Below are 15,099 nucleotides of genomic sequence, written 5' to 3'. Positions count from 1 at the left end.
GGCTGTGGTTGAGATAATGCTGTAGGAATGAATTAGCACACATTGACCTGAGTCTAGCTCTCACCATAACCATTTGGAAGACACTTCGCAGACTTGCTGGCTGGTCCAGCTGGGATCAGAAGAGTCTGATATTCTGTACCCTAGTCTTCTTCAAAAGGTGTCTCAGGAGAGTTATTTCATTTTAGTGTTACCATGCCGTACAGTTTATCTCCAAGGTGTGGCCCCTGAGCATACTATGGCTTCTTGGAGCCACAGGTGAGTCTTGGCAGATGGGCTAAACCAGGCGTGGGGAACCTGCAGCCTTGAGACCACATGTGGCCCTCTGGGTCCTCAAGTGTGGCCTTCTGAAACTTCTAAAGTTTGGATTCTGTCAAAGGGCCACACTTGGGGACCTAGAGGGCCATATATGTATGGCCTTATGGTCACAGGTTCCCCACCCCTGGAAAGCAAGTTGAGGGTAACTAACCCCGTAGGTGAGTTAGGGGGATATCTGCCCCAAGGATGTGAAGACATCCCCCAACAGAATGGGCAGATAGGAATAACTTGTCCCAATGGCCATGAAAGTGGCTGAAGGAGTCATTGCAGAGCGTACTTAGAGCTTGGTCAGACATCGAAGAGGCCAAGGTCATCTACTGGATCTTAGGCCATTGCCAGTGGTCTTGACTTTTATCTTGCCACTTGACTTTGATGACTCAGGAAGAGTGAGGCCTCACTTAAATCCCATGATGTCATTGGTCCCCTTCAAAACAAAGGACAAATAACAACATCAGTAAGTTTATCCCCATAAAGGTCCCAGACCAAAGTTAATCTGCTTCCTCCCTCCTCTTACTAGAAGTGGGGTCCTAGGTCCATCCATAAGTGTATTATCATATTGTGTCATTTCTTCCAAGTGCTTTGGAATTTAGAATCACTTTGCCTTTAATAGAAATTGTATTTCAACTATAGTGGGTTAGTGGAAGGAATCTAGAGAAGTCACTGTCAAACTTAAGTAGAAAGAGGGCTGCTAAGGGCCACATATTAATATTATCTGTGTTCTATTATATTTTTATTTATTTTGTTAAATATTTCCCAGTTACATTTAATCTGATTTGGCAGGTCTACCAACTGTCTGAAACCTCTGATCTAGAGAATGGGGTAGTGGGGAAAGCACTGCACTTGGCCTAAGAAGATTTGGGGTCAAGTGCGGGCCTCCCTACAGACTTGCTGTGAGACATCACACATATCGCCTAGACTCTCTGAACGTCAGTCTTCTCATCCTTAAAATAGAACTAGTAATATTTTTATTACTTACCTTAGAATAAGGAAAAGGTTTAATATGTATGTCCAACTATTGTCATTCTCTGCCCCTTCACCTGTTCAGTTATTTCACTGTTGAAAAGATATGTACACATCAGCCTAAAAATGTTAGTCATAAGTGTGGAATGTTAAATGTTCCTCACATATTTGAAAGCCATATGTTTAGTTTTGAATGAAACATTTTCTTTCTACTTTGCAGATTCTCCCGACCAGCGCACCCCTGGAGGGAGGCACAACGTTGACAGTGTGTGGCTGGGATTTTGGATTAAGAAAAAATAATAAATTTGATTTTAGAAAAACCAAAATTCTCATTGGAAATGAGAGCTGCATACTGAATACAAGTGAGAGCACCACAAATAAGTAAGATCATGAAGATGATTTCCTGTGTATATGTTTTTATAAAGAGAGTCTTTGTTTTCAGATGAAGGCTTAAAAATATTGTCTAGTTAGAATGATGGGAAAAAAAAGAATCTAATACTTGGTATGGTCTTAAGTATTAGCATGACTGTTCTCCATTGATATTTCAGGTTGATTTGAAAGAGTAATGTTCATGTAGTGGGAGTTGACCTTTGGAAGAATTTATTAAGGATTTCAAAGGAATTTTCCTAAGGGGAATAAAAAAATTACACAATATTAATAATCATCTCTCATATCTGTGAAGCTGCACTCTTTTTTTTTTAAGATGAAAACTGTCCTTTTCTAAGTTTCCCACTTTAAAGCTATAAAAATGTAGTTCCACAGGTGGATTATATAGTCAACTCAGTTTAAATCCAGAACTTTCTGTAAGCTACACATCCCATAATGCATCAAGTACCCCAGAACTTGTAAACTGAGTAATACAATGAAACCTCCGAAAAGGTGGGGACATCTGGCTAAAACTCCAATCTGGCAGATTGCCAATTAAGTCCTATAAATTGAAAACCTAACCTAATTGGTTCTAAGGAAAAGTAAAAGACTAAGTTATCCATATTACTAAGATTAAGACATCAAGTATGACATTTTGTGTATTTAAATTTCTTGTCCCAGGAAAAACAGTCTCTATGAAACCCTTACTAAACACTACTTATGCTACTTTGGAACTATGATTATATTTATCATTACATTATAATTTTCTATGACATTATAACAGGGAAATCAGTTTTCTTATAATGTTTGTACAGCTGTTGTGAGAGTCAAATGAGATAATATGTAAAGCTCTTTGCAAACCTTGAAGTACAATGTAAGTGCCAGATATAATAATAATAATAGCTCATACATATATAGTGCTTTAAGCAAAGCATTTCACATACATTACCTCATCTGATGCTCACAACTTGTGTGGCAGGTGCTATTATTATCCCTATACTGTTGTTGTTATAAAACTTTGAAACCTAATTCACATGCCTACTTTCAGACTAATTGTGTATTAAGTGCATTATGATTTAACTTTTATTATGTACAGTAATATAAACTGTTAGCTGTGCTGTCAAGAAAAAGCTATGCCTAACCTGATTGAATAAATACACAGATTCATTCATAATTAACATATTACTTATCTGAAAATAGATCATGTCAAAGTTCTTTTTTTGCAAAATTTCTACTTAGATAAAATCCCCTTGCATTTTTGTGACAAAAAAAAACTTCATTCTAGACAGTACAGAGGTAAATATCTCAATCTGTATCTGAAGTATGAATTTTGAATAATTTGGAATGAAGAAGTAAGCTTTTGTTGTTTTAACATAAATTAAGCTATATGTGCATTATTTTCATTTGTCCAATATTTAAGATCTTGCTATTTTTATATTGCAATAATCATAAAAAAGTAGAATTCCATGACTTCTGCTTTTATGATATCATGTCAAGATAGAATTAAATGTGCTCATATTCATGATATGGGGTTAATATTTTAAAAACCAAAGCTAGAAAATACCTGCCCTATGTAATATCTTTAATTTTCTTTTTCAAAGGTTGAAATGTACTGTTGGTCCTGCTATGAATCTGCATTTCAATGTATCCATCATTATTTCAAATGGTCGAGAAACAACACAATTTAATTCATTCTCTTATGTGGTAAGGCCAAATATTACTCTTCTCAGAAAATGAGTAATCAAATTGATTGCTATTCAAACTGTTTTGCTTCTGTTACCCATCAGTGGTCAAAAATTAATAAGTATATTGTTTTAATTTTTTATATTTTGCATTCAGGATCCTGTAATAACAAATATTTCTCCAAGCTATGGTCCCAAGGCTGGTGGTACATTACTTACCTTAACTGGGAAATATCTAAACAGTGGAAATTCTAGACGTATTTCAATTGGTGGGAAACCATGTATTTTAAAAAGGTGCTGTAAATATATTTTAATTATTTTATTTATTTAGTCAAATGAATTTGTCTCTGAATTATAATAAGTTGATCAATTGTCAAAAGGCAATTTTTGTGGTTTTAAAAGTTCTATTTGCTTTTATATTAAGCAAATTATTTTCTCTATACACTCCCCTCTACTCATCTTTCTCCCTTTACTACTATTTTATTGATTTCCCCTTATTTTTCACTTTCAATTTTTTTAAATTAACATGACAGTTGCATAATCACCTTTAAGATTGTGGAGACCAACAACTATGTAAATAGGAAAAGCCAGTTCCTTCAGATTTATAACTAATTATCCTAGATCATTGCAAGAAAAAAGAGGCGGGGTAGAGTACAAGAAGATACTTCTGCTCAGCAAAATTATAATCAAAATACAGAAAAGATATGAATGACTAAATAAGGGGCTTAGGACACCAACAATGCAAAAAAGTAGGCTGTTATATATACCACATTTTCAAATTTTAATTGCACTGAACCATGATAAGCCTAGAGTGAGGAGGTCCTTCCTAAGCACTTGTGAGAGGCAGCAAAGCACACTGGGAAAAGTAATAGACTTGGAATCATGAAAGCCCTGGGTTCACATCCTGCTTCTGATACTTAATAGCACTGTGACCAGGTCCAACACTATAAAGGTTCTTCTTTAAGCCTCTGTTTCTTCATCTGTTAAATGGAGAAGATAGTTTCTTGCTTTTTATGAGCATCAAATAATACAATATATGTAAAGTACTTTATAAAACTTAAGGTGCTATATAGATGTTCACTATTATTAACCAGATGAAAAATTACCTTTGAGAAACCATTGAATATGGCCAATATTCACATTTATTCATATAATTTGAAAATATAGTATTTAAAAGCATTTATTCCCTTTAATGCTAAATATCCATTCCCTTCATTTTTTTTGTTCAGTGTGTCTCATAGTGTTCTAGAATGTTATACTCCTGCACAAACCATGCCAACTGCATACCCCATTAAAATGAAAATTGACTTAGCCAATCGAGAAGCCTACAGTTTTACATACAAAGAGGACCCCATTGTCCATGAAATTCATCCAACCAAATCCTTTCTTAGGTAAGTAAAGTAGATGTGAAAAAAAGAAAGACATAAGACTGCTGTAGAATAATCAAGAGAAACTTCAATTTTATCTCTGGCTTTGTTGCTATTACATTTATTTTGCAGATGGTCTTCAATTTTTGAAAGGATTTTCTTCAGTTTCTGAGCACCATTTAATTTTGTTAATGTGACTTTGTACCTAGGAAACACTTCCCACCTATTCTATCAAATATTTCCATTGATTTCAGCAAAACAGTTTAACAGAGGAATGTAATATTTATAGACACATATTGTATATATACTGATACACATGTATTGCATACATTTTCTCATGATAATTTTACTTACACACTAATATGCAACCACATTCATTTGTCCACCTTTCAATATATACTTACCCTGCCTGTCCTCAACCTATCTTTTATGCAGACCAGCTTCCCTTTAAATCAGTAGCTCATTGAACCAAATCAACCTAGCTCATTTCTTCTGCAACTCTCCAGCTCTGTAAGTCAAATAACAATAAAAAGTGGATTTATTTTAGTTCCCTATCATGCAAATGCCTGAAAGCTATTTTTAAAAGTTTCTTTAAGAAGCTGAAATCCAACTTATTTTCAGAGATGATTCTTTCATGTGGTCTAGCAAATCAAAAAGAATGTATAATTCTCAAATTTGTGAGTAATAATTTTAAATATACACACATCTACACATACATTTTGAAGAAGCTAAGAAAACTGTTTCTATTGAACATCTTTAATCTTTTAATTAGACTCTGACTTTATAATTATTCTGACTCTAAAATATTATCTGCATGAATTTGCCTCTAAGCTCTCTGAAAAGTATAATAAGATGCTGTAGTTTTTCTCAATATTATCACTTTTCTATTTTATTTTTACCAGTGGAGGAAGCACAATAACAGGTCTTGGGAAAAATCTAAATTCTGCTAGTGTTCCCAAGATGGTAATAAATGTCCCTGAAGTAGGAAGGAACTTCACAGTGGTGAGTACCTTTAGTGCACTTGTACACTGTACTGAATCTTTCTCTGCTTTTTTTTTTAAACCAATCTGGCTGGTTTTCAGTTAACATAAGGACTCAGGATTTTGCCTTTAAAATACTTTGTCACCAATTATCTTTGCACAACTTAAGCAGAAATATAAATTTATAATGCAAATTATTGAAATTGTTGAGTAACTCGGGTTTTGGCTTTTTAAATCTACAATATTTGGACACAAATGATGATTACAACCCTAAGGTGATATTTTTGAAGGCCAGTTAACAAAAGAAAGTGTAAAAGTTGAAGATTACAATATGTTTTTTTCTTTCTCTTCCCCTCCTCCTCCTTATTTTTTCTCTTATTCTGTGTGTGTGTGTGTGTGTGTGTGTGTGTGTGTGTGTGTGTCTTTCTCTCTCAAAGTGTTAGAAAAAAAGTGTCCCTTTTGCTCCAACGAAGGTCTTGGTGTGAAGTTAACCCTGATCTCATCACTATTTCATTAATTCTGGCTGTGGAGCAGGCACACTGTTTCTTGACCTCTCTGCCTGCCCTAAACCCCAGTCTTCTTAATATCTCATGATAGCCTAATCCCAAAGAACATCCATCTTATCTTATTTTATTTACAGGAGTATGCAAAAGTGAAATGACCACATGAGGTGCCCTCTTAAAAGTTATTGACCATTATTTGTATTGTAGCCAGTTGTATTTTTATATGTCAGTTCTTCTGTCTGTTTCATCCTATATGGAACACTAAATCAATTAAATTCCTGCTAGGACTTCAGCACTGTTAGTGCTGATTTTAAGGATTTTCATGTTTTAATTTCTACCACAACTTTCACAATAAACATGAAATGAAAGTTGAAGGTGTTGCCTTTTAGCTGTATCTTAATTGAGCAGATCATAGATTGAATTACAGCACTTTTTCTTAGATTCTCCATCCCAACATTTTTTGAGGACTAAAACCATCATATTCTTCAATTACTGAGACCAATTTTGTGCTAAATATGTCAAGTTGAATTACAACACAATAAGGTCATCTCAAATAAGATTTCTCTTGACCCTCTCAATCAGTCACATTGCATCACCTCTGAAGTATTATTAGATTTTTATCATACTCTTGGATGAGGTCGTACTATGCCAAATGAACAAACAATTGAAGTAAAATACTCTGAAACCAATTCCAACATACAGACACAAAGAGAGTTCTGACTACCACTACTACTAATTTAAAGAATATTTGTATTTCATATCAGGAGATTAATGAATTTCCATTAGCAAACAAAAATAAATATATCTTTATGCACTCATGTATGTATGTGTAGAATACATGTGATTTATATGTAGAAATTATAATCAGATGAAACTATAATCTAGTTTGTTAACTAGTGACAAATTTTCCATCTTTTTTCATAACCCAACATTATACCTGAACAGAGAGTATTCATTGGTTTCTGCCCATCAAGAAGAAAGATAGAGTATCATTGAGAGATGAGATTCTGGGCTGTTTTGTTTTGAGGGAAAAAAGTCAATTAAATTTCTACTGCTTCAATGACAAAAATGGTAGCATAGTGAGGGCTAGATCTTTCTATATAGTCATCAGAATTAGTTATTAAAAGATTTCATTTTATGGCTGTTTGTTAAACTGCCTTACAAACAGCAGATATTTTACTTCTGTATTGTTTGTTGACTGTGGAAACTGAGGCCAGTGATGATGAATTGGATCTATGGGAGCTTTTGGCCTCTGATGCTATGACTCACGTCATGAGTCATGTCAATGTCCATGCACATTAACCTTACTATGCATCTATATTGGCAAGCATTGTTTAAAAAAGAAAAAAAAAGGCAAGCACTTTCTAACCAGACTGTGCATTGATTTATAAATGCATATTCTCCTTTAGCAGTCAGCATTTCAAAATGTAGTTTTCAAATTCCCCAGTTTTATATACGGAATTATTATGATGACAGTAAAATTGCTCATTTGTAGTTAATTCAATTTCACTTCTCAAGCCAATGTGAGTAAAAAGATTTAAACATCATGATACTAATTTGGCAGAGGGCAAAATTGTATTGTGTATATATCTAGAAGAAAAGGCAAATTCGTATCCCAGTATTCTTACAGTAGAGGAAGCATAGTGCTAGACAGAGTGTTGAACATGGATTCAGAAAGTCCTAGCTTTACTTTCTACCTCTGATATTTAGCTGTGTGACCCTGGGCAAGTTTCTTTATATTAATGTGTCTCAGGCACCTCCTTAGGACTTAATTCTCTTAATTATAGATGGTCTGCTATCTGGGTTGATATATGGAGTTCTCTGAGCTAAGAAACCATAGATGTAGAGCTGGAATCAGGGTTTTTGATCTGGAATCCATGAACTTTTTTTTTTAATTTGACAACTGGATTTCAATATAGTTGGTATCCTTTCTTCATCCTATGTATTTTTTGCATTAAAAAGAAGGGGTCCATAGGATTCACTAGATTGCCTAAGTGTTCCATGGCACATAAGAAAAGGTTAAGAACCTTTGTCTGCAGTGTACTCAGAGGGCATATAGCCCAACCCCTCTCTTTTTATAAATGAGGACACTGAGGCTCAGGAAGGTTCAGTAATTTGCTGAGGGTCACACAAGTTGTGAACCAAAGAGACAGCACTAGGACCCAGGTCCTCTAACTACAGAGCCAATGTTCTCGCAGACCGACCTCATGTACATATCAATTCTTCAAGGATCTCTCAGTCACCAAGTATTTATGAATTGCTAACTGAGTCATGTGCTAGGCACTAAGATGTAAGTATCAGGAGTGAAATGATCCCTGTTCAAAAGATGCTTACATTTATAAAGGTCTGGTAAAGACTGATGCTAATGGCAATGGAAAGTAGTACTTGGGTCCATCTTAAATATACCTTTTTAAAAATTTTGCCAAATATAATTTTTAATAAATTATCTGAGTTCAATTCACAGTTTCTTGTTCATGATTTTTATGTATTTCCTAAGTCTTTCTACATGGGGATTAAATTATTGTTTTGCTCGTTATACTTTTCTAAAAGAAAGAAATTAAAAGGGCTTGTCACTTGTTTTCATTGTCCTTGGGGAAAAATCAGCCACTTTACCCATAAATATGCCACTTCGCATAACTACTAGCAACAATAGGAAATTACATTTCCTAAAATGTCAGAAATCAGGATTCAAAAGTCCCATGTTTAGCTATACAGCACTAAAAATCTTCCTAAAAAATCAGGACAAGATTTGGAATTTAATCTGAGGGGGATACTTCTTCAACAGTGGCAATCAGGCAACAAATATTTATTAAGTGACTACTATGTAACAGACACTGTGCTAAGTGCTTGAGATACAAAGAAATGTAAAAGAGTCCCCGCTTTCGATCTAACGGGCGAGACAACATGCAAACACTGTGTACAATGAACGATGGAGAGTATAAATTGGAAGTAATCAATAGAAGGAAGGCACTAGAATTAAGAGGGATCAGAAAAGATTTCTTGTAAAAGATCAGATTTTAGCTGGCACTTGAAGGAAGCCAGAGAAGCCAAGAGGCAGAGATGAGAAGGTACAGCATTCTAGGTATGGGGGACAAGCAGTGAAAATGGCACAGATTTTGGGCAGGGAACATTTGCCAACATACAGAATTCTCCAGTAGCTTTTATTTAAGTAATGGAAGATGAGGTAATATCCCTCCCATGTGTCTCTGTCCTATTTTCAGAGGAATAGAAAATAATTGGGTAAACCTAAACAGGAGATCCAACTTCAAAAACAAAAGCATGGATCATTAAAGGCAGGTAAAATTTATCTCCATCTTGTGTAGAAGAAATACGCCACTCTATCTAGATAGGACTTAACATTAAGCAGTAAATTGGAAGCTTTAAAAAAAAAGTTAAGTTTTATATGGTAGTAAAATGTGAAAGTTATTATTGCTATTACCTAATTTTTTGATCTGCTTATTTACAGTGGCTAATTGTTTCCCGCTACAGGCATGCAAGCACCGCTCTAATTCAGAGATAATCTGTTGTTCGACTCCTTCCTTACAACAGCTAAATCTGCAACCTCCCCTGGAAACAAAAGCTCTTTTCATATTTGATGGTATCCATTCCACTTACTTTGATCTCATTTATGTCCATAATCCTGTATTTAAGCCTTTTGAAAAGCCAGTGATGATCTCAATGGGCAACGAAAATGTACTGGAAATTAAGGTAAGAAATGCTTAAATGCTCCCTTAAATCACCAACTTGAGCCTAATTGGCTTTTTAGTTATAAGAGTGAAATGATTATATTCTTTAATTATAACACATTCTACATCAGCAAATATCTAAGCTCTGAAACACAAATCTTTTTGGCATAACATTAAAGGGAAGTGTTAATAGTGGGCTATCTGTGAAGAATTGGAGGAGAGAACCTTTCTTATTATGTACATGTAAAAAAGTAACAATAAGTGTTAGGCACAGATCCATTAAAAGCTCCCTGTGAATACATTATCCTGCAGATGTAATATATTTTCTTGGACCCCTAAATGTACTGACTGAAAGATAAAATTTGACATTTTTGGTAAACAAATCCATCATTTATAACTATCTACTTCCTTATATCCATTGATTTTTGTAGTGAGGTGTGGTCATGTCACAACAACTAATCGGTGAATGGAATCTAAATTCCATTAGGCGTACATGAAAACATGCACGGGTGTTATCCTCTGAATAGAAAGGAATAGTAAAATAATGGCATTTTTAAGGCTAAAATGAAATTTTAGTAGTCATCTAATCTAAAATGCTCTGTGACCCTAGGTAAATTGCTTAATTTCTCAAAACTTCAGTTTCTCATCTATAAAATAGAAATGATTATACCGACCTTACAATGTTGTTGTGAGGCTCAAATGAGATAATTTATATAAACTACTTTGCAAGCTTTAAAGGCTTACAGCTATGACAAGAATCCTTGTCATCATCATCATCTCCTTTACTACTTATTTATTGAGAAGGAAACTGAGGCTCAAAGAGACTAAGTGATTTGACTGTTTAGTTAGTGATAAAACTGACGACATATCTGAGGTTTTCTTATGTGGTTTTGGTCTCTAATAGCAAAAAAAAAAAAAATGAACAAGATGACCATAGTGGTAGTATGTTTTTGTATTACCATTTGTGTCCTTTCTTGTTGGGAATAACAAACTATATACCCATCAGCAAATTGACTTAAATAATTAGAATTGATTTTTCCAAAGGATTACCTGGATTCAAGTATGAACACAAGGATTATCGTCTTTTGAAGTAAGATAAGCCATATTAGTTCATTTCCATCTAAGGATTGAAAATATTCTGAAACCAGAATTCTTCTCTGGCAGTATTCTCTCATCTAGACCACAATATGTGCTCTTAGATATGTGTTACATGCACACACACATATGTACATACCTCACAATCATGGGGTTTTTTTCCACAATAATTAAACAAGCACAGCATGAAATTAAATAGTAGCCTGCTTCAGTGAACAAACTGTTCTATCAAACCAAAGTTCTTTCATCTACTTCTTTAATTAGTTTTAGAAAGGGGGAAAGAGCTTTTATCACGTCTTTTTTTTCAATAAAACTAATCTAGTGTGACATATTTTGCATTCAACAAATTACTGTATTTGCCGTTTGAAAGAATCCATTTGGTTCCTCTTAATGAAAACAAGGAGTTTTATGTGAGAATATTTTTACACTGAGGAAAATTGTATTTTTTTCAGTTGTTTCATCTATAATTTGAGGATTAGAGATAAGTGGCCCCATTATATTCCCTCTATGCAAAATCTTATATAGAAAAGACAAGTCCTTTTTCCCTAAATTAATACTTCTCACTGAGGGCTTCCAAAACTTTCTTGACCAAGAAAAACATGATATGACATGATTATCTTCAGAATCAGTTAGCACTATTTCCAGTATGAACAAAGGGGTCCATACAGATTGACACCAAGCACTTTCATCTCTTGTTTTCATATAGAATGACTATTTGGCCTGCCAGTTGTTGAAAGAGCCTTCAATCTCACGGGATAAGTCAAGAGAGATGGCTGGGGGTAGCAGGAGGCAGCAAAAAACCTCATGTTTTTCAGGAATGTGTTCAAATGTATGATTTTATTATCACAGTACTACTACCCTTATGTGAATTGAATTCAATCCAATTGAATTATGCTTAACTGGAAATTTACAGTGAAAGACAGGATTCAGCTGAAGTGTCCTTATTCTAATACTAATCTTAGTCCTTTGTCAGTTACTGAAATCGAGCAAATTAAAATCTGTGCCTCTCTTTGGAAGAGCAGAGGTGAATGAGTAGTGGGAAAGAAAGTAGGAGAGGAAACAATGTTTGCCACTCTCGGGGAAAAATTCAACTGTTTTATTGTGATTTCATTTCATGCTGTGCTTGTATAACTCCTGGTTAGGAAGTACGTGTATTTGTAATCAGTGACAGCATTTGGCACATAGCATGTTTATTTTATATCGCAATTATATTTATATGCTAATGTATTCATTCATGATACTGTTATCTATGGAATCAGATCAAGAAAGGCTGTAGGGAATAATGGAGAGTATTGTATTTGCAATCTGGAAAGAGTAAATTCAAGCTCAGCTCCAACTTTGCCTTACTGTGCAACCCTGAGCGAGTCATTGAACTGCTCTGAAGATCAGTTTTCTCCTCATAAAAAGTGAGTCATAACTACCTGGCTTACTGTTTACCCATGAGGAATACATTTTATAATCTTAAAGCGACATGTAGCTGGGAGCTCCTCTTGTCAAAGTGGGATTTGCTCAGTGTCTCTGGGAAAGGCCATAGTATTCAAACAGGCAGGAATGCATTGGTGAAAAGTGAGATAATTGTCATCTTTATGCTTCGTCCAGCACTGGTCACAAATGATAACACTGTGTCCACAAAGATCCCAACAGGATTGCAGGCTCAGTTACTCTTCTGTATAGACTTGAAACTTCAATTGGGTAGGTTATGACCAAAGCTGGAAATTAGCCAATACTGACAATGATCAAGAAATATTATTATTATAACAAATAGCTAGTATTAATATACCCTATGAAAATTTAAGATTTGCAAAGCATTTTTTTACATATTATTTCATTTGATCCTCACAATAGCCCTGAGAGGCAGGTGCTATTATAATAATACCCATTTTGTAGTTGAAGAAACTGAGCCAAACAGGTTTAGTGACTTGTTCAGTGTCACATAACCAGTAAGTGCCTGAGGTTAGATTTGAACTCAGGTCTTCCTGAGTCCAAGTCCAATACTCCAACCACCGTACCACCTCCCTGCATTTGTAGTTTGACTCTTGTAAACTTACAGTATATTTTTGTCATCATGTGATTTTTTAAAAATATTAATTTTATTTAAATAAAATGTTATTCCTAACAATGAGATTTCACAGTTATGTGCCAGGTAACTCTAGTATTAATTCTTAAGTGAAATAAACATTCACAAACTTCTGGTGATCAACCGAAAATAAAAATAACGCCCAAGCAAATATTATCTTATTTTTTCCCAACTCTCTCATACATGTTACAGTTCCTCTTATTTTTCAAACATCAATGTCTTTTGTAGCATATCTTGCTGGAATTTGTTTCACAACAGAGTAAGCCCAGAGAGGAAATACCTAGATTTCATTTTTGTTTAGCCAGATTCTTGGTATTATAAATCAAATGGCCTAGAAAGAAGTCATATGTTCAATTGTCAAGAAGTCAACCAATGTAGAGAGGACTCTACCTTGGCAGACAAGTAATCCTGCCTCTGCCAAAAAAAAAAAAATCACCCCACCTCAGAATTCCAAGTGATTCCCAGGTCCTCTAGTTCAATCTTTACCCTTGCTGGAATTACCTCTATTACATTCCCAACAAGTAGTCATCCAGCTTTCACTTGAAGACCTCCAGTGAAGAGGAGCAACAACCCTGAAAGGCAGTTAGTTCCCATCTGAGACAGCTAAAACTTTCAGGAAATTATTTATGTTGAACCCAAAGTGCTACCCCACTAACTTCAACCCATTATTACTAGTTGTTCTCCCCACTAGGACCAAGTAAAACAAGTCAATTCTCTCTTCAACATGATATTCTACATATTTGAGGATAGTTCTCATGTACCCATATGTTCTCTTCTTTAAGCTAACCCCCCCCATTCCTTCAACTAACTGTTGTATGGCATCATCTCAAGGTCCTTCATCTTCTTGACCATCCTTTTCCAGAATCACTCCAAGTTCATGACATTACATAGGATCATAGTTCTAAAGTTTGAAAAAACCTTAGAATTCATCTAGGTCAGGTCTTCATTTCATAGACAAGGAAACTAAGTGTGGGAGAGGTTACCTGAATTGTCAGAGGCCACAGAGGAAGCAAGTGACAAAACCAAGATCCAAACTCGGGGATTCTGATGTCATTGTCCATCTTAAAATGTATGTCCAGAGCAGACTGCAATGGATTTTCTATATCTATTGAGCTGGAAATTATGCTTCAATAGTCTAAGATAGCATTAACTTTTTTGCTTGGCCCCCTAGACTTTCTCTGCCATGCCTCCATATCACCCCATGCTTTCAGCTCTTCCTTCCACCACCCATTTGAGCTTCATTTTATGTGTTGGCTTTCCTCATTAGGATGTAATGCTTTTAAGGGCAGGGACTGCTTCTATTTGTATTTGTTGTATTCCCTGCACTTAGCACATAGTAAACACAATAAATGCTAGTTAACTTATTTTTTTTATACTGCTGACTTTTAAAATTTTTTATTGAGATCTTACGTTTGGCCAATAATCTTCTTTTCCAAATATACTCCTTTTCCCCTTCTCTACTCAGAGAGCCACCCTTCATAAACAAATAATTAAAAAAAGAGAGAGAAAGAAAAGAAGGAAAAATCAGTTCAGCAAAGTTAACCAGCACATCAACCAAACATGGTAGTATACTCAGGGTTCCTTATTGACTGGCCCCCAGTTCTGCAAAGAAAGAAGGGAAGCACATTTTCTCATTTCTTCTTCAGGGCCAAGCTTGGTCATTATAATTGCATCATAGTCAGTTTCTTTTTGTTGTTGTTCTTTCCATCTGCATTATTAAAGTCACTGTGCATGTGGTTTTCATGGTTCTGATTATTTACATTTTCATCAGTTCATATAAGTCTTTCCATTCTTCTATGTATTTTTCATAGTCATTTTTTTTTATAGAACAGTAATATTCCATTACATTTATGTTTAGACATTACTCAGTAGCCTGGCATCTACTTTGTTTCCACTTCTTTGTTACTACAAAAATATTTTGGTACATATGAGATCTTTTTATCTATCTTTGACTCCTTGGGATACATATTTGACTGCTGTTTCAGAATAGTAAGTAAACCTGCAATTCATTGGTGGTGTAGAGAACTTCCAACTGAAGAAACTCTCTCAGCCAGTGCAGATTGTGGCA

The 15,099-nt window shown here is 34.9% G+C and overlaps 1 protein-coding gene across 1 annotated transcript in view; it reads left to right on the top strand.

The window, feature by feature from the left end:
• MET (MET proto-oncogene, receptor tyrosine kinase) overlaps positions 1 to 15,099 on the top strand; it is a 151,835-nt gene that overhangs the window by 101,371 nt on the left and 35,365 nt on the right. Inside the window, exons 6-11 of the mRNA XM_020979317.2 lie at positions 1,496 to 1,656; positions 3,243 to 3,345; positions 3,481 to 3,617; positions 4,553 to 4,714; positions 5,593 to 5,692; positions 9,663 to 9,881. Of these exons, the coding sequence (XP_020834976.1) occupies positions 1,496 to 1,656; positions 3,243 to 3,345; positions 3,481 to 3,617; positions 4,553 to 4,714; positions 5,593 to 5,692; positions 9,663 to 9,881 (882 nt within the window). The remainder of the gene's footprint in view (positions 1 to 1,495; positions 1,657 to 3,242; positions 3,346 to 3,480; positions 3,618 to 4,552; positions 4,715 to 5,592; positions 5,693 to 9,662; positions 9,882 to 15,099) is intronic.

Source organism: Phascolarctos cinereus, unplaced genomic scaffold (genome assembly GCF_003287225.1).
Source record: "Phascolarctos cinereus isolate Bilbo 61053 unplaced genomic scaffold, phaCin_HiC Scaffold_1;HRSCAF=81, whole genome shotgun sequence".
NCBI lineage: Eukaryota > Metazoa > Chordata > Mammalia > Diprotodontia > Phascolarctidae > Phascolarctos > Phascolarctos cinereus.
This window is presented reverse-complemented; position numbering and strand designations above follow the sequence as displayed.